This window comes from Pan troglodytes, chromosome 7 (assembly GCF_028858775.2).
Source record: "Pan troglodytes isolate AG18354 chromosome 7, NHGRI_mPanTro3-v2.0_pri, whole genome shotgun sequence".
In the NCBI taxonomy this organism is placed as follows: domain Eukaryota; kingdom Metazoa; phylum Chordata; class Mammalia; order Primates; family Hominidae; genus Pan; species Pan troglodytes.
Genome location: NC_072405.2, coordinates 110394023 through 110412778, shown reverse-complemented (window position 1 = coordinate 110412778; position 18756 = coordinate 110394023). Strand labels below are relative to the sequence as shown.

At 40.6% G+C, this 18756-nt stretch overlaps 2 protein-coding genes and 1 pseudogene across 6 annotated transcripts in view; 1 reads left to right on the top strand and 2 right to left on the bottom strand.

Moving 5' to 3' along the window:
* SPAG1 (sperm associated antigen 1) overlaps positions 1-10466 on the bottom strand; it is an 83599-nt gene extending 73133 nt beyond the window's left edge. The window contains exons 1-3 of one of the 5 annotated variants that reach the window (XR_010159295.1): positions 10192-10466; positions 5902-6043; positions 2347-2506 (exon numbers count right to left, since the gene is read on the bottom strand). Coding sequence is in view for 4 of the 5 variants with exons in the window: in XM_009455725.4 (XP_009454000.2) it covers positions 2347-2506; positions 5902-6041 (300 nt within the window). In the remaining variant the exon portion in view is untranslated. Of the gene's footprint in view, positions 1-2346; positions 2507-5901; positions 6044-9693; positions 10009-10181 lie in introns of those variants that run through there. The other 4 variants (XM_009455725.4, XM_016959725.4, XM_001151756.7 and 1 more) reach the window with 4 other exon arrangements.
* LOC101058126 (ubiquitin-fold modifier 1-like) lies at positions 2763-3252 on the top strand (annotated as a pseudogene).
* Positions 10467-14295: 3829 nt separating the features above from the next.
* On the bottom strand, positions 14296-17683 carry POLR2K (RNA polymerase II, I and III subunit K). The gene is made up of 4 exons (XM_001151505.6): positions 17580-17683; positions 16873-16942; positions 16380-16472; positions 14296-15005 (listed from the first exon to the last, which is right to left on the bottom strand). Exons 2-4 carry the CDS (start codon positions 16931-16933, stop codon positions 14983-14985), a joined length of 177 nt encoding a protein of 58 aa, XP_001151505.1. The 5' UTR covers positions 16934-16942; positions 17580-17683; the 3' UTR covers positions 14296-14982.
* Positions 17684-18756: the final 1073 nt, after the last annotated feature.

Sequence of the window (18756 nt, the reverse complement as noted above, 5' to 3'; positions counted from 1 at the left end):
GAAAAGACACTCAATATCATTAGTCACTAGAGATACGCAAATTAAAACCACAATGAGATACCTGGTAGGATGGCTAAAACTAACAAAACGGACAATACTATGTGCTGACCAGGATGTAAAGCAGGTGGAAATTTTATATATTGCTGTCAGGATTGCACAATGGTACAGCCACTTTGGAAAACATTTTGGCAGTCAAAACATAGTATATTTAGGGCTCAGTATTATCTAGGTTTTAGGCATCCACTGCAGGTCTTATCAAAGGTAAGTGGGTAAACAAACTGTGGGATATTCATACAATTCCATACTACTTAGCAACTCAGAGGAGCAAACTATGGACACATGCAACAACATAGATGAATCTCAAAAGCATTATATAAGTGAAAGAAGACACACAGGAATGACAACATACTGTATGATTACATTTATATGCAAGTCTAGAAAAGGCAAAACTATGCTGACAGTTCAGTGGTTGCCAAAGGCCAGGCAGTGGGGTCTACACTGACCACAAATGGGCAAGAGAAAACTTTTAGTGGTGATGGAAATGTTCTGTATCATATACGTTTGTCAAAACTCAGTGAAATGTACACTATAAAGTTGGTAATTTATATGGAATGTAAATTTTACCTCAATAAAGCTGATTAAAAGAAATCTGTAAATATTTAAGAAGAAATTTAAGTGACAGATTCATGAAAAATAACTCAACTTTTCTAGCAATAAAAAAATATACTACAATAGTCTTCCCCTTATCTGTAATTTTGCTTTCTGTGGTTTCAGTTACCCACAGTCAACTGCCGTCCAAAAATAGGTGAGTACAATACAGTAAGATATTTTGAGAGAAAGAGAGCTCATATTCACATAACTCTTACAACAGTATGCTGTTATAATTGTTCTGTTTTTTATTGTTAATCTCTTAGTGTGCCTCATTTATAAGTTAAACTTTATCATAGATATGCATATAGAGGAAAAAGCATGGTATATTTAGGCTTCAGTACTATTTGCAGTTTTAGGCATCTACTGGGGGTCTTGGAAAGTATGCCCCAAAGATAAGAAGGGACTATGGTACTACCATTTTTTCAACTATTTAATTGACTAAAAATGATTACAGTATCCAGCAAAGAGTACCTAAAACTGGGCATTTTGTTTGTTTGTTTTTGTTTTTTTTAATAAAGAAACCAGGTCTCTCTGTATTGTCTAGGCTGGCCTTGAACTCTTGGGTTCAAGCAATCCTCCCTGAGTAACTGGGACTATAGGCACACACCACTGCACCTGGCTTGGGCATTCTTATACACTGTTGGGGGTGGTGTATGAAGGTACAACTTTTCTGAGAACATATGTTTGAAAAGGCTTAAAAATATTCAAATCCTTTGATCAAACAATTTAAATTCTTTTTCTCTTTCTCTTGCTTTTTGTTTTTAGACAGGGTCTCACTCTGTCACCCAGGCCGGAGTGCAATGACACCATCACAGCTCACGGCAGCCTCGGTCTCTCAGGATAAAGCGATCCTCCTGTCTCAGCCTCCTGAATGGCTGGGACTACAGACACATGCCACCACGTCCAGCTAATTTTTATATTTTTGTAGAGACAGCTCTAACTATGTTGCCCAGGCTGGTCTCAAACTCCTGGCCTGAAGTGATCCTTCTGCCTCAGCCTCCCAAAGTGCTGGGATTACAGGTGGTGTGAGCAACCACATCTGACCAAGCAATTTGAATTATAATAATTTATCCTGAGGAAATAATCAGGGAGGTGCAAAAAAATTACAAATAGGCCAGGCATGGTAGCTCACACCTGTAATCCCAGCACTTTGGGAGGCCGAGGTGGGTGGATCACTTGAGGTCAGGAGTTCCAGAAGTCTGGCCAACATGGTGAAACCCCATCTCTACTAAAAATACAAAAATTAGCCAGGCATGGTGGCACGCACCTGTAATCCCAGCTGCTCGGGAGGCTGAGGCAGGAGAATCACTTGAACCCGGGAGGCAGAGGTTGCAGTGAGCCAAGATCGTGCCACTGCACTCCAGCCTGGGCAACAAAGCAAGACTCCATCTCAAAAAAAAAAGAAAAAAAATTACAAATAAACATGTTTATACAGCACTATTTATTGAAGATGACTAAATTATAGGTTTTTTAATAGGACAGAATATTATTCAGTCAATTTAAATACACACATGTATGGACGCGCACACACGCGAATTCGCAATGTTCCCCTGGGTGTAAAAAGCAACCAATCCTGCCTAATTGACACTAAAAGCCCTTTACGGACAAACAAGAAGCCTAGGATTTCCGATAAGTGAAGTAAACATATATAGAATGTCTCAACAATATCTATGGAAAATTGGTATTACTATATACCTTTATATCACCATCAATTTTTTCCCATTCTTCAGCTGTAAAACTGGCTGCTGTTGCTGCTGGTTTATCTTTCCTCAAAGCTCTACTTTCAGGGGCCAAGGCTTGAAGATGCTTTTCACAAAATTCTGTAAGTTCAGGATAATATCCTTCCTCACCAGATCTTAAAAAGAAATAAATAAGTTTTAGAGTTAGCACCTTATTTAGGATCATCTAGACCAGCGGTTTGCAGGCTGGGTTCCATGGAACCCTGAGGTTCTGTGGAGATCTCAAGGTCTGCTTCCCAGTCTCTTTCCTTAACCCGCGTAGTCTCCATTTTTACCCGTTAATCTATGGAATGATTAAAAGAAGAAAAAAAGGAACTCCAAAGAAACCAATTTTCATCACATACTTTAAAAACTGGATAAGGGTGAGTGGGGCGGGGTGGTCCCCGGCACCGTGGAGGAAGTGGGGTTGCTCCGCGGAGTTGGCGTGGGTTCTGGGTTCCTCCCGGCGCCACCATGTCAAAGGTTTCCTTTAAGATCACTCTGAGGTCTGACCCGCGGCTGGCGTACAAAATACTCTGTTCCTGAAAGTACACCTTTCACAGCAGTCTTACAGTTTGCAACAGAAGAATTTCAAGTTCCTGCTGCAAGAAGTGCAATTATTACCAATGATGGAATAGGAAAAAATCCTGCACAGACCTGCTGGAAATGTTTTTCTACAACATGGTTCAGAACTGCGAATTATTCCTAGAGTCGTGATGGAAGTTGTTAATATCGGCTGCTTGGAACATACAATTACCTTTCAGAATAAATATTGGTATTTTTTGTTGCTGTAAAATTGAAATCAGGCATTTAACACACTATGAAAACACCAAGAGTCAATGAATAATGAGACTCATCTGCCCCTTTTTGTTGTCTGTACTCTTCATGTGAAGAGGGAATTCATATGAATTAAGGGTAATAGTGTCACAGAAGATTGCTACCTCACACACAAAAGGTAGTTCATTTGGGGTGAATGGATTATCCAACTATTTTATAACTGGGAGCTTCTGATAATTTTTTGGAAAACATTTGAAACATTAAAACTTACTGAATCTTACATATTTGTCTGAGTTAAAAATATAAAAAGCATTATGGATCATGGATGGTAATTTGCTTGATAGCATCTGGTTTGCAGACTCATAGTTTGATTTTTAATTAAATATATAGCTTATGATGAAGTCAATAAACATATCAATGAATAGTTAATTATATTAAATTTTTATCAGGTTGGGCACTGTGGCTCAGGCCTGTATTCCCAGCACTTTGGGAGGCCAAGGCAGGCGGATCACTTGAGGTCAGGTGTTCGAGAACAGCCTGGCCAACATGGTGAAACGGACTCTCTACTAAAAGCACAAAAATTAGCCGGGTGTGGTGGCAGGCACCTGTAATCCCAGCTATGCAGGAGGCTGAGACAGGAGAATCACTTGAACCTGGGAGGCAGAGGTTGCAGTGAACCGAGATCGCACCACTGCACTCCAGCCTGGGTGACAGAGTGAGACTGCATCTCAAAAAATAAAAATAAAAAAAAATTTTATCATTTACTTTTTCTAAGTTTCAAATCTCATGTATCATATAAATTTCAGTTTAATATCAACCAAAGAAACAAAATTTTAATCTAACAAAAACAATAATATTTTCTCTTCAACATATATATGTTCATATGTTCATTTTGTACATGATATTAAACTCATAAATTCAATATTAGAGACTAGCAGAAAGAGAATTTGGACTTCCTTTTCAACAAGGAGTTTCTGTTCATAAATTTTTTTATTTCAAAGAGGTAGGAAGAAAATGGCAGATAAACAGCTTAAACAAAACACCCTGAAATCCAACCACTCAAGGAACAGAATTCCTTCCTTAGAGAGTTAAATGGAGACATCTGTTGCTTTTATTTTAAGGAAAATCAGTCCTTTCCCATTCTTTTTTAGGTCTGTTCACTCTTACATTTCTAGAAAAATATAAATACATTTCATTTCCAAATTAAAATTTAAAAAACAATTCCAAGTTCAATATATTATCACTGAATTAGGCTATTCATAAAATTTCTTGGAACCAACATTATTATAACTGTAGCTTTCCAACTGTTTCATCCAATAAACTTTTCATTTTTATTTATCCATCCTTGACCAAGTATACATGATAATATTCTGCTAAAAAAGGGGAAACAATTGATATTATTGATTTTTCACTTTCCATTTTAAAAATGATGATGTTATCACATCAGCATCTGGCTGTGGACCAACAGGGAAGAAAGGAAGCTAAAGGTGATTAAAGAGAAAAAGGAAAGAACCCAGTGATAAGGAACAGGGATAGAGGAAATAAAGAACCACCACAGGGTAATAGGAATTCTAGATGTCCTGGAAAGCAGTTCATGCTCCACAAGTGTCTTCTGCAATAGAACTCTGGTATCCAAATGAAAATAGCTCAAGAGGCCCAAAGAGGCCCCAGCACTTTGGGAGGCCAAAGCAGGAGGATTGCTCAAGTCCAGGAGTTTGACATCAGCCTGGACAACATAGTGAGATCCAGTCTTAAAAAAAAAAAAAAAGAAAGAAAGAAAGAAAAGAAATCCAAAAGAGGTGTCACAAGTTGGTGGTACTCAGGACAGTGTTTCTTCAAGTGGGTTCCTTGAACACCTACATATCAATCAGCCAGCTCCATTGTTAAAAACACATGTTCCCTGGCCCTACCCCAGATTTTTTGAAGCAGAATCGCTGGGAATAGGGCCCTCAAATGTGCATTTTTAACAACCACATTTGATGTATATTCAGTTGGACAGTCACTAGAATGGGGCTCTATCCCGAGAAGGTCCTAATTCCCTGCCTTCTGGTATTACCTTCAGGCCTCCCCACCACCCTCCATGTGATCAGTGTGCGGTGGGTCACCCTCCCTTGTTGTCAGGTGATATGAAGTGGGAAAGTGCCACCAGCCTAGGCTGGTGAGATAAGCTTACCTCCTAATAGCTTCTTTTATTTTTTTTATTATTATTTTTTATTTTTTTATTTTGTGAGACTCTGTCACCCAGGCTGGAGTGCAGTGGCACAACCAGGGATCACTATAGCCTCCAAGGCCCAAGCAATCCTCCCACCTCAGCCTTCTGAGTAGCTGGGACTACAGGCCAAGGTAATTTTCGTATTTTTTGTAGAGATAGGATTTCACCCTGTTGCTCAGGCTAGTCTTGAACTCCTGAGCTCAAATGATCCACCTGCTTCAGCCTCCCAAAGTGCTGGGGTTGCAGGCGTGAGCCATCACAGCCCATCCTAATGGCTGCTTTCACAGCTACTTTACCTTCTCCTAGAAAATGTAGAGAAGGCAAGAAAAATACCCTCCTGGATATTAATTAGCCTACGTCTCATGCTGGCAGTAGACCTAGGTGGAACTCTCCAAACTAACCATAGGATCAAAACCACTATTTTGGGACCTACCATGCATGGGCAAAAACAGATATTTCTAATGTAGCTTTTACCTTTAGAAGGTAACAACAAGATAATTAAAACTGTCATACTAAAACATGTAATGATTTTAAAATGCTTACCTGAGCACGCAAAGAATTTTTTCCAAATGTTTAACATCTGAACATTTTTCAATGTATTTGAAATCCAGATGTTCAATGGGAATTTTAAATGTTTTTGTTGTTCCAAAGCCCCACAATGATGGATAATCTTTGGTAGTCATAGCTGAAATACAATATTTAAAAGTTATTAATCTAATGTATAAATAATACTCAATTTGGATAGTGGTAACCATGTAGGTACTTCTTTGTATTTTTTTGAATTTTTAAAAATTTTTTGTAGAGACAGGGTCTCCCTATGTTGCCCAGGCTGGTCTCTAACTTCTGGCCTCAAGCAATCCTCCTGCTTCAGCCTCCCAGAGTGCTGGGATTACAGGCATGAGCCATTGTGCCTGTCCCACCTAGGTGTTCCTGGACCAAACTGAGGGTTGGCCTGCTAGTTTTGTGGCCCAATAACGAGATGCAGATGAACCGAGGAGGAAGACGGTATTTACTTCTGCAACTGGCTACAGGGAGAAGGCCTGGAAATTATCGCCAGACCAACTCAAAATTACAAAGTTTTCCAGAGCTTATATACCTTCTAAGCCATATGTCCATGTGTAAGCATGCATTCGTCTAAAGACATAAGTGATTAACTTCTTTTAATCTATATCTAAAGTCTGAGTGCTGAAGACCTTCCTCTGGGGTCTCAGTAAATTTACTTAATTTAAATGGGTCCAGGTGCTGGGGCAATTACCCTTATCTTGTCTCCTGCTAAATCACAGAGGTTTGGGGAGTTCCTTCAGACCCTCCATAAACTTGTTTGTGGAGGTCTGGGGAGTTTCTTCAGACCCACAGTAAAACTTGTTTAATCCTAAATGGGTCGTTAAAAATTCCTTTGCTATTTTGTCATGCTTTAAGGCCCAGGAAAGGCCTAGGCAAAACTCTTGGTGGGCTTTTGTTACATCCCAGCCTTTGTATAAGGGCACTGGCTTTTAATATTTAACTTAACCACTCAGTCAGTACCGAAATCATTGTTATGGAGGCCTGTGTTAGTGAGACCTGGCCTGCCACATAGATACTTCTGTATAAAAGGAGGTGGAGGGTTTTGTTTGTTTTTGTTTTTGAGATGGTGTCACTCTGTCACCCAGGCTGAAATGCAGTGGTGCAATCGTGGGTCACTGCAGCCTGACCTTCTGGACTCGGTGATCCTCCCACCTCAGACTCCTGAGTAGCTGGGACTACAGGCACGTGCCACCACTCCCAGCTAATTTCTCTTAGATTTTTTTGTAGAGAAGGGGTTTTGCCATTTTCCCCAGGCTGGTCTCGAACTCCTGGACTCAAGTGATCCTCCCGCTTTGGCCTTCCAAAGTGCTGGGATTACAGGTGTGAGCCATCATGCCCAGCCCTTCTAGGTACTTCTGTAGAAAAAGAAGGTAGAGGTTTTTTTCCATGGAGGAAGTCAACTAATTTTGAATTCTCTGTTCCTGATAACAACAATTGACATTTATGGAGTTAAATTACTGTGTGCCATACACAGATTACCTCACTTAATCTTCACTTAAGCAAAGCTGGAATACAATGACAGAGAAGGTTGTGGTGCCCAAATTGCTTTTTAAGATTTTTTAATGTTAATTTTGAATGACCTTCTGCTAGTTTAGCTGTTAACAGCCCCATCATTCTTTGTGATTCACCATAAACATAAATAATAACATCCTTTCTGTAACTTGCCTTAACACAATCCTTTTTCCACTCCCTGCCTACTTCTCCCTACTACACAATGAACTGTGTTCTAAGGGCACTCTGTACATACCTCTCCTTTTTTTTTTTTTTTTTTGAGTTGGAGTCTTGCTCTATCACCCAGGCTGGAGTGCAGTGACACAATCTTGGCTTACTGCCACCTCCTCCTCCTGGGTTCAAGCGATTCTCCTGCTTCAGCCTCTTGAGTAGCTGGGATTACAGGCGTGGGCCACCACGCCCAACTAATTTTTGTATTTTTAGTAGAGATGGGGTTTCACCATGTTGGCCAGGCTGGTCTTGAACTCCTGACCTCAAGTGATCTGCCGGCCTTGGCCTCCCAAAGTGCTGGGATCACAGGCGTGAGCCACCGTGCCGTGCCCTGTACATACCTCTCTCTTAGCACAAATTTGAATTATGTTTATTTGTCTTCCCTTCTAGTTTGTGAAAGAACTTACTTTATTTATCCTCACAGCTCCAGGACTAACATAATAAGTAGTGCCTATACCCCTTCAGAAACATTCGCTGCATTTAATTGAATTGGGAATAAGGAGGTCTTGGAGAACATCACTTTAAAGATACTGCTGCTAATGCTAATGATAATAATAATAGCAACAAATATATAGTTCTTAATGTGTGCTAGGCACCATTCTAAGTACTTTACATATATTACTTCATTTAATCCCTCAATTACTGTACCGGGTAGGTTTTAAGTGACATTAGTAATAACAGTTAACATTTATGGAGCTAAATTACCATGTGCCATAGCTTATCTCACCTAATCTTCAAAACCTCTCTCATAAAGGATATTAATAATTACTCCTATTTTACAAATGAGCAAGTCGACAAGTGAACTAAGGATACGAGTCTCAATAGGCTAACTACAGAGCCCACATACTTAACCACTGTACCAGTGATTTTCAAACTGCAGGTAGCAACCCATAAATAAATTTAGTGAGTTGCAATTAACATTGTTTTATAATGAGATGGAATAGAATAAAAAATAGACTACCTGACATATAACATTAAAGTAAATATTGCTTTATACAAACTTTTACTTCATGTCTATATAAATGGAAATTATGTGTGTATATAAATGCACGAGGTTACAAAGTAAACTATATTTCTTATTGTGGGTCACTGTCAAAGGTTAAAGAAAACCCACTGTACTTGGGCAATGATTTTAAAAACAAGAAGTAGCAATGGGTCTAATTCATAGAAGTATTTCTTTCAGCCCTCTGGGAGTCTGGTCATATATCAGACCTCTGCAGAAAAGGATGACACTGTCCACTTCTCCAAATTCCTGCCGGCTTTGACTTAGGTATATGATATAGATGACAGTTCTTAGGCTTCAGGATGAGATCTAGCTGAGAAATTAGATGTGGCTTTCACACCATACCTTCAGGGCCTATTGATGAATGGCTCCCATGACAAGGATAACCTCAAGGGTAGAAGTTACAGGAAAGCAAGATGAAGAACTCGTAAATTATTGATGCTGCCCAGAATAGAATGGGTTGCCTTAGAAGGATTTTTCCAAAGAGCAAGGGATCTTTGGTGGGAGAGATCTAAGCATCTAATGGGATTAAAATAGATTACCTTGAATTGAAGGTATTTTGCAACCCCTGAGATTTTATGATTTCAATAAAATGTGATTAAAAACACATGAAATGATAGAGCCATCTCTTACCTAATCAAATGAATTTCATTCTGAACATCGTTTTAACATTTCTCTGAGAATCTTTTTTTTTTTTGACTAATCAAGTGCAGTAGTGAGAAGGGGAGAAAGAGTACAACGAGGAGTTGGATCTATAACTGAACAATCAAGTGAGAGAACTCACTACCTTTGGACCAAGTCTCTCTGAGAATCCTTTTTGAAAAGGATTCTCTTTTTTTCTTTCTTTCTGTAGGATACACCTTCTCAAGACTACTGAATGTCCATCTCAAGTTCCAAAAAACAAGTTATACAATACTTTAGAACTCTTCCACCTCTGTTTGCAGTCTGTTTCTAATTGGGAAAACCTTCGGTCCTAGCTGGATTTAATTTCTCCATCATCCTGATCCACATCCACCTCCCATATTTCGTAGCCAGCTTAGTAATACCTCCAGTTCAAACTGCTCGGGCCTACTAACGCGAAAAGCTGGGTCTCTCCCACCGAGGCACCCTCTTTCCTGCATCCACAGGGCCGACCGCCCCCTGCAGTCGGAGACCGAAAAGAAACGGCATCCTCCCGCCGTGGCAACGGTTTCTATGTACAGCGGCGCCAGGACCTGCCGGGACTGGGGAGCCCCACAGCCCAGCCGCAATGGTCTCAGATTGCTCCCCAGCCCCTGGCTTGGGTCACCAGGGCTGACCGCGCCGGTGGACCCGGGAACTCCAGCGTTGCCACCGCGCCCCGACACCCGCCACCGTCCCCCGCGGCCTGGAAAGCCCCGCGTGTTCCCCGGCCTTGAAGGACGTCCACCCCATCGCTCCCTCTCCCTCGCGGCCCACCGCCCCTTCGCCTCCCCGCCTCGACCTCTCGCCCCCGCTCCGGGAGGGAAGGGCTGAGATGCGACAAGTCCTATATTCCCGGCCGGCAGGTACACACAGGCACTCACTGCTTCTCAGCGCCCCGCGTCGGGGAAGTCGCGGCCGCCGCACCGGCTCTGGCTGCACTGCAGGTGCTGAGGGAGGGTCTCGTCGCCCGGCCCGAGCCAGAGGCGACAGGCTGACGGCCGGGGCGGGGACTAGGCCTCTGCCACGCCCCGACCCGCAGTCCAGCAGATCTGCAGATCTGCCGACGGCCACAGGTTCACCTTCCCCGCCTTCACTGGCAGAGGACCAATTGGGCATAAGAGTTGGTGTGAGAGGTCCCCTTCCTCTCGTTTGAGTTTCAGTTTGTTGTAGAGAGTTAAAACGCTGGCATCAGCCGGGCGCGGGAGCTCACGCCTGTAATCCTAGCACTTTGGGAGGCCGAGGCGGGAGGATGGCTTGAGGCCAGGAGTTCGAGACCAGCCTGGGCAACACAGTGAGACCCTGCCTCTACACTATACATATATATACATATATATATGTGTGTATATATATATACATATATATGTGTATATATATATATTTAAATACTTTTTTAAATTTTTATTGTATTTATGTTTTTTGTTTTTTGTTTTTGGAGACAGAGTCTCGCTCTGTCGCCCAGGCTGGAGTGCAGTGGCGGGATCTTGGCTCATTGCAACCTCTGCCTCCCAGGTTCAAGCGATTCTCTTGCCTCAGGCTCCTGAGTAGCTAGGATTACAGGCGCCCGCCACCACACCTGGCTAATTTTTTTGCATTTTTAGTAGAGATGGGTTTCACCGTGTTTGCCAGGCTGGTCTTGAACTCCTGACCTCAAGTGATCTGCCCGCCTTGGCCTCCCAAAGTGCTGGGATTACAGGCATGAGACACCACACCTGGCCCATAAATAAAATATTTTTTTAAAACGCTGCTACTGTTCTGTTATCCCGGACTGCTGTATTCCCTGCTAAGTAAATTGATTACTCCTATTTAACTATAAAAAATGTAATTAAAATTTCAGAGTACATTGCAACCAAGATTTACTTACCTCTTCCTCTTTAAAAAAAAGAGTAAATGAAAGACAAAATTCCCTCTTCCTTTTCATGAATTCCACGTTTTCTGAGTGCTGGTTATGAGTCAGGCACCATACTCAGCACAGGGATGAAAAGGTGAATAAGACAAAATACTAATACAATTCAGATGAATAAAACAATAGAGGTTACTTGTCAGGAAATTTATTTCAGTTTTATAATTTCAAACTAGTTAAAATAGATGATGAAGATCAAAGTTAATTTACAGTGTCTGGCAGTTCTGTAAATGTATTTCTCTTTCCCTTTTGCACTTAAATTACAGACCTGCGGTCTGCTACCAAGCACTGTTAGTGGCAAAAATTCTAATGCTCGGCAGGACAAAGTGGCTCATGCCTGTAATCCCAGCACTTTGGGAGGCCAAGGCAGGCAGACTGCTTGAGCCCAGGAGTTCAGACCAGCCCGTGCAATATAGTGAGAGGCTGGCTCTATAAAATAAAAAAAAAATTTTTTTAAAATCACTTTAGTCTTCATAGAGATAAAAGAAGATATCATCCAAGAAACAAGGAGATAAAGTGAGGCCTGGTAAGGTCACTTAGCCAGGTAACAAGGGGTGGTGCACGTATTTGGACCCAAAGCCTTACACCAAAGCCCATGTTGTTTACTGAGCACTTAATTACTAACGAATCCATCAGTAAGTCCCACAGCCAGATACTTCTCACCACCTCCACAACTACAGCCCTGGCCCAGCCACCATTACCACTAACTTTAACTATTACAGACGGTCTGTTGTTTCTTTGTTGCCACCTGTCCTACATAGTCTATTCTCACACAACAGCCTGGTAATTCTTCACATCAGACCAGGTCACTCTCCTGCTTACTGTCCCAATGGCTTTGCATCACAACACCCTAAGTGAGCTGGCCTCTGCCCACCTCTGCAACCTCATCTCCTCCCACTATCCCTCCTGTCATAAAGTTTGAGTCACATGGGCTTGATTCTGAAGTGGGAACAAGATTAAGCTCACTTTCCACCCCATGACTTTTACATGGAGTGTTTTCCCTGTTTCGGTAATGTTCTTTCTCATCCTTCAGTCCTCTCTGTTCAAATAACCACGCCACCTAAACTTATTACACAGAGCTTATTCTAAGGAAGGGTGAGGACATGTGTGTATTATGTATTATGAGGCAACTTGTCGCCCAGGCTGGAGTGCAGTGGTGCAATCTTGGCTCACTGCAACCTCCACTTCCTGGGTTCAAGCAATTTTCATGCCTCAGCCTCCTGACTAGCTGGGATTACAGGCATGTACCACCACACCCAGGTAATTTCTGTATTTTTAGTAGAGACGGGGTTTCGCCATGTTGGCCAAATTGTTCTTGAACTCCTGAGCTCAAGCGATCCTCCCGCCTTGGCCTCCCAAAGTGCCGGGATTACAGGTGTGAACCGCCACTCCTGGCTTCATTTCTGATTTCATTTTTGAATTTTTCATAACTCCAATCTCTTAAGATAGCTATCTTAAAGCACTGTTATCTCTATAATCCCTGTGATTACTTATAATCATAATTCCTCCACTTTGATAAAGAAGCTGAAGTTAAAAGAAATAAAGTGAATCGGCCAGTCATTGAGGGGCAGGGCTGAATTTGAACAAATCTCCATTCAGTGCTTTTCCCATGGACAAGGATGTGCTTTTCAGTGTGTGCAGTCAGTAAGCAGTTTACAGGGTACCAAGTGATGTGCTAACATCAAGCTCAAGCTTACTAATTTTCATATTGACAGAGCACTAGTCAAAAGAATGTTTTAAAAGCAATTTTATATCAGTTTTTTCCTTGAAACTGTCTAGGTAGGTAAGAGGTAAAATTACATCTAGTTTATACATGAAGGGAGCACAAAAAGGTAAGTGGCTGACTGAAAGCAGTCTGAGTTCCAGCTGTAACACTTTTTGCATGAAGTTATTCTGTCCAGTTAACCAGATAACAATATTCAATTAAACTACTGATATGCAAAGGACTTAGTCTAAAATGAGAAGAGTTAAGAGAAGTATATTATCCCATAAGTTGGGGATTTATCTGTTTAGGGAACTGTCATAAAGAAATACCATGTATTGGGGCTCCCATATCTAAAATGTTCAAGAAGGAATATACTAAAATTATAAAATTATGAAAGCTCAATTTCATTGCCAGCCTGGGCAATGTAGTGAGACTTCATCTCTACTAAAAATCAAAATAATCAGCCAGCATGGTGGTGTGTGCTTGCAGTCCCAGCTATTCAGGAAGCTGAGGTGAGAAGATTGTGTAAGCCTGGGAGATGGAGGCTGTAGTGAGCTATGATCATGCCACTGCACTCCAGTCTGGACAACAGAGGGAGACCCGGTCTTAAAAAACAAAACAAAACAAAAAATCTGAGCATGGAAGTATTTCATATAGCATGTAATAAATTTATAGAATTTAATATATGAAGATGGTAGTAAAAATACAGGTTTTTTTTAACAAAATATTACGGACAATATTTTGAATGTCAAAGACAGACACAGCTATTAATAAAGTTGGAATACATCTAATCTTTAAAATGCACATCAGGCTGGCCAACATGACATTCCACAACCATGGAATCCTTGAACAGAATAGCGTATAGGTGTGACCATTAATTCTACATCCCAAAGATCAAGGCTGAAGACTTAAACATTTATCCAATAATTCAGTGTAAACCAACGCTCCCCTCCCCAGCCCTTGACTCAGGGTGCTGCACTGTCCATCAGGCTGGAGTGCAGCAGCATGATTATGGCTCACTGCAGCCTCAAACTCTTGGGTTCAAGTGATCCTCCCACCTCAGCCTCCCGAGTCACTGCCTGTTCTTTTTATATCCTAAAAGCAGAACTGTTGACCTTAATGAGTGATTACACCTGGGAAACTGCACTTGGCTTAATAGCCTGCTTCATTCACTTTGCTTGTGGTTGATTTTGCCTTACAGAAAACAATTAAAGTTTCCCTTCATTATTCTGAGATTTAAAAGAGAATCAAGCATTATATGAAAATACAGGAAGGCCTATACCTAGTAATAAATGAAAAACTGAACTCAAGATGACATATGCATACTGACACCAAGCACAATGGTATACTTCATATCAAATGACACAGTGACACAGGACAGTGGTTTGCAATAAATTTATTTAATCAGAACTTCAGAGGGTTCTAGAAACCTGCAATTTTAACAAGGACTGCAGATGATTCTAGGTTTTGATTAAAAGTGTGGTTTGGGGAAGCAACTTTACCCTTTATTGTGTGTTAAATTACATATACAATAAAACAAAAAGTCATGTAATGGAACACAAAATTGCTTTATACAAAATATTAGTAGATACCCAAATATAATATGGTCTTAAAAATAAAATCATATGTATATAGTTGTATTCCTAAGTACAGTAGTGCCCCCCTCATCCAAAGTTTCCCTTTCTGTGGTTTTGGTTACCTGTAGTCAACCACATTCTAAAATAGGTGAGTACTGTACAAGAAGATATTTTGAAAGCAAGAGAGACCAACCACATTCACATAACTTTTATTACAGTATGTTATCATTGTTCTATTACATTATTATTAATCTCTTGCTATGCTTAATTTATACATTATACTTTATCATAGGTATATATATATGGAAAAAACAGTGTATAAAGGTTTGGTACTATCTGAGGTTTCAGGAGTTCACTGGGGGCCTTGGAATGTATCTCCCGAAGATAAGGGGGAACTACTGTAAGCAAAATCGAAAGCTATACAACAATCAGAAATGGGAAGAGAGCAAATCCAAGTATAAGTGAAGACATTCCTCTGAATTCCCAGCATTCATCGAGCATCAAAAACGACCACTGTATTAATTTGAGTTAAGGACAAAAACGGTACTTAAACATTATTAAGACTGAAGGTTTCAAAGTCACTTTCTCTTTGCAATAAGCTGGTTTGTTATTTAACTTAAAATGCAAAAAAGAATGGAATTCACTATTTACTATGACAACTGGTTTTTAAATAAACTAAAAACACTTTCAATTTTTATCACCACCTTTTCCATAAAATGTATCAAAAAACACTAAAGCAGGCCAGGCGCAGTGGCTCACGCCTGTAATCCCAGTACTTTGGGAGGCTGAGGTGGGCGGATCACGAGGTCAGGAGATCGAGACCATCCTGGCTAACATGGTGAAACCCCATCTTTAGTAAAAAATACAAAAAATTAGCCGGGCATGGTGGCGGGTGCCTGTAGTCCCAGCTACTCAGGAGGCTGAGGCAGGAGAATGCCATGAACCCGGAAGGCAGAGCTTGCAATGTGAGCCGAGATTGCGCCACTGCACACCAGCCTGGGTGACAGAGCGAGACTCCGTCTCAAAAAAAAACAAAAAACAAAAAACAAAACACTAAAGTAATGTTAAAGCTGATAATCCGTCGATTTAAAATGTGTGTTAGTTATATCATAACAATTTACTCTGTATTTTATTTTTCCACATGGTGTCACACTATGTTGCCCAGGCTGGTCTTGAACTCCTGCAGCCTCCCAAAGTGCTGGGATTATAGGTGTGAGCAACCATGCTGGGCCTACTCTCAGTATTTGAACAATTTGTATGCCCAACTTTTTCCATTAGGTAGTATACACAATATTTGTATTTCTCCTTGTGAACTTTAGCTTGTCCATAAACTGAAGCTCAAGAATGAATACTTATATAAATGTAGTCATGCACCCATAATGACGTTTTGGTCAAAGATGGAGCACATATAAACAGTGGTCGCATAAGATTATACTCTATTTTTGCTGTACCTTTTCTATGTTCAGATATACAAAAACATTGTGTTACAATTGTCTATTCAGTACAATAACATGCTGTACAGGTGTGTAGCCTAGCAGCAATAAGCTATACCATATAGCCTAGATGTGTATGTATAGTAGGATATACGGTCTAGGTTTCTGTAGGAATGATGAAATTGCTTAAGGACACAATTCTCAGAATGTATCCCTATCCTCAAGCTTGACTGCACAGAATCCCTAAAAAATAAATCTATGAGAACCAAAATCAACTAGCATTATTTAGATTATTTAGAGCCTATGCATTGGTCCATGAAAATGCTAATCATGTTTGTTTTTTAAGTACTGTAATCCAGGAAGTTATCATTTTAACCAGAAATTAATCTTTATCAACCCCAGCATTATTCATTTCCTCCTAACTCATATTTAGAAAGCATAGTTAAAAGGATACATCTTTTAGTCCTTTTCTTGTACATTATTCTGTATCCACATTCTCTGCATCTGATTGGATCCCTAGATTTTATTTCATTTTCTGTGTGACACTCTAGAATTAAAAAAAAAAAATTTACTCAATGCCGAAGAGGAAAATATTACAGACAAATTATCTTAACTATATTATTTACCTAAGGCAATCCAAAACACTAAAATATACTCAATCTCAAGGGTCTGCTGCTTTTATTAAATAGGAAAGAAAAAGGTTGTAGGCCATGCATATTTCCAGGAGAGAGAATGAAATCTCAACGAGCTTTGTTTTTTTCTGTTAGTAAACAGAAGACCAAGGACGAACCCAGGTCTACTGCCCTCAACGATTTTTTTTTATGGTTGCTAAAGTGTTCTACTTTATAACTCTGAAGACCAGTAACTCATTTAAGCAAAGAATAAATGTAACAATTTCAAACAAACTTAAATAAAATATTCTTACTTTAGGTAAGTGCTACTCTTACCTCCACAGATATATATCATTGGTTGCTGCTTTGGAGGTTGAACGTCCTTCTGGGTGTCCATTGTTAGCCCCTGAAATCACAGACTCAAATACTGAATATCTCAAAAGGGCTTCTCACAAGTCCATCCGGGCCCATTTTTCTCAGGAAAAGCTACAAAGATCCAATTCCTAATCTGTTCCTTTCCCCAAATCCTATGGGTTAGGTCTCAAGGACGAAACGCATACACCCAAGTATTGAGCGTTTACCCCAAACTGGACATAATAACTACTTCATACGTGTTAGGCCATTATAATCTTCATAACAATCCTAGGAGACATCACTCTTGTTTTACAGAGGAAGCAACCGATACTTAAACATGTTAATTTCCGCAGGATCACTCAGCTACTAAAAGTCAAAGGGATACAGATCTGACTGTAAAGCTCGCGTTCTCGTTTAACACAAGTTCTATTTCCCCAAACTCTAGCAGAAGTTAGCCAAAAAAAATTATATCCCTCAACAGGGGAACAGGCTCACCGAGGGAAGAACAATGAAATAACTCCTACTGGCTAAACATCTAAACTAAAAGAAAATAGGGAAAAGAGCGATAGCATGGACTGTATCCCCAGCCACTCTCAACTCTACCCCCATACCGGACCTTTTTACCCCAAGTGTCTTTCCAGTTTTGGCCCAAATATCCACCACAAACCCCAACCCGCCAATTCGCTTACCTACACAGCACGGAAAAACTTCTCACTCCGCGTTTCCAAATACAACCCGGCTAGTCCAGGTGTCGAGACCAACTTCCGGCGCTGGTACATGACGCACAGTGCTGTCTCTCTTTCTCTCTCTCTTTCTCCCCGCCTCTTCCGCCCCAGGCGTGGCCAGACAACCCGGATGGCACAAAGGCGGTAAAGCAGGGGCTTTCTGTCTGTTAGATTCTACGGGTTTAAGTGCCTGGTCCCCAGCTATTTTAATTTTGCAGGAAAGCAGAGCATTTTAACAGTTATGCAAGTACAAGGCGGTGTGTGTTTCTGACTAATGTAGTGGTACAAAGTAACACTTTTCCAGAACGGTAGAGGGTTAGAAGAAAAACCGAGATGACAGTGTCCGAGAAGTACTAGGATAGCTGTTACTCGGACGAACATAGAAGAATCGACTACACCAATGATTTTCACGTAGAAAAACACTTTTCCAGATTGTTTTTAAAAATTGTTTGATATCTGTACTGGGGCAGTGGGGCAGCTGCCTCCTACCTTTCTCTTGATTTTGTTTTTGCTTTCTGGCCCCTTCTCTGATAGGCTACTGTCACATCCCTCGCCCAATCCGTTTACTTGTTTTAAAGCAAAGGTTAGTGTGACGGTAGCTACATGAACAACTAACTCCCTCTTAAATCTAAGAGATTTTGGTAGCTTTCGCTGTCTACTCACCGGCCCTCCGTTCTATGTATTCCACCATAGAAGAACAAAACGCCCTGCTCAGTGGAGGTGCGTTCTTTCAAGTATCAAAATTTCAGTATGATAGATCAGTTGGGTTCAGAACGTTTACATTTGTTTCCTTTTTTTCCAGAAGATATTTTACTTAGTAGGGTGAAGAAAATGAAGCTACTTTAAAAAATTTAAAAATAACTTGATTGTTAATAACTATTTTAAAGTTAATGAAAGAAGTAGGCGTTCTTTCTCCCAACACGCACTATGTCTGATATTTTATTAAGCAGGTTATACTCCTTTCGGGCTCTCCATCCAGAAATCTGAGAGCTTTGAGCTTCACCTTTCACTTCCAGAAGTTCAAACTCCTTCTGTTGCATCTACCCAGACCAGCTTGAGAGATTTAAGTTGATCTTTCCAGGAAGATGCCATTTAAAAACCCTTCAGGAAAACGCAGCAGTTCCTGGCTTCTTTCTTCACA

Coding starts and splice junctions, on each gene's coding strand:
- POLR2K (XM_001151505.6), bottom strand. CDS start 16,933: ATGGACACCCAGAAGGACGTTCAACCTCCAAAGCAGCAACCAATGATA. Junction 16,473..16,872: donor AATGATATATATCTGTGGAG/GTAAGAGTAGCA, acceptor TTTTAATTCTAG/AGTGTCACACAGAAAATGAA. Junction 15,006..16,379: donor CAAGAAAAGGACTAAAAGAT/GTATCCTTTTAA, acceptor AAATTAATACAG/TGGTCGTTTTTGATGCTCGA.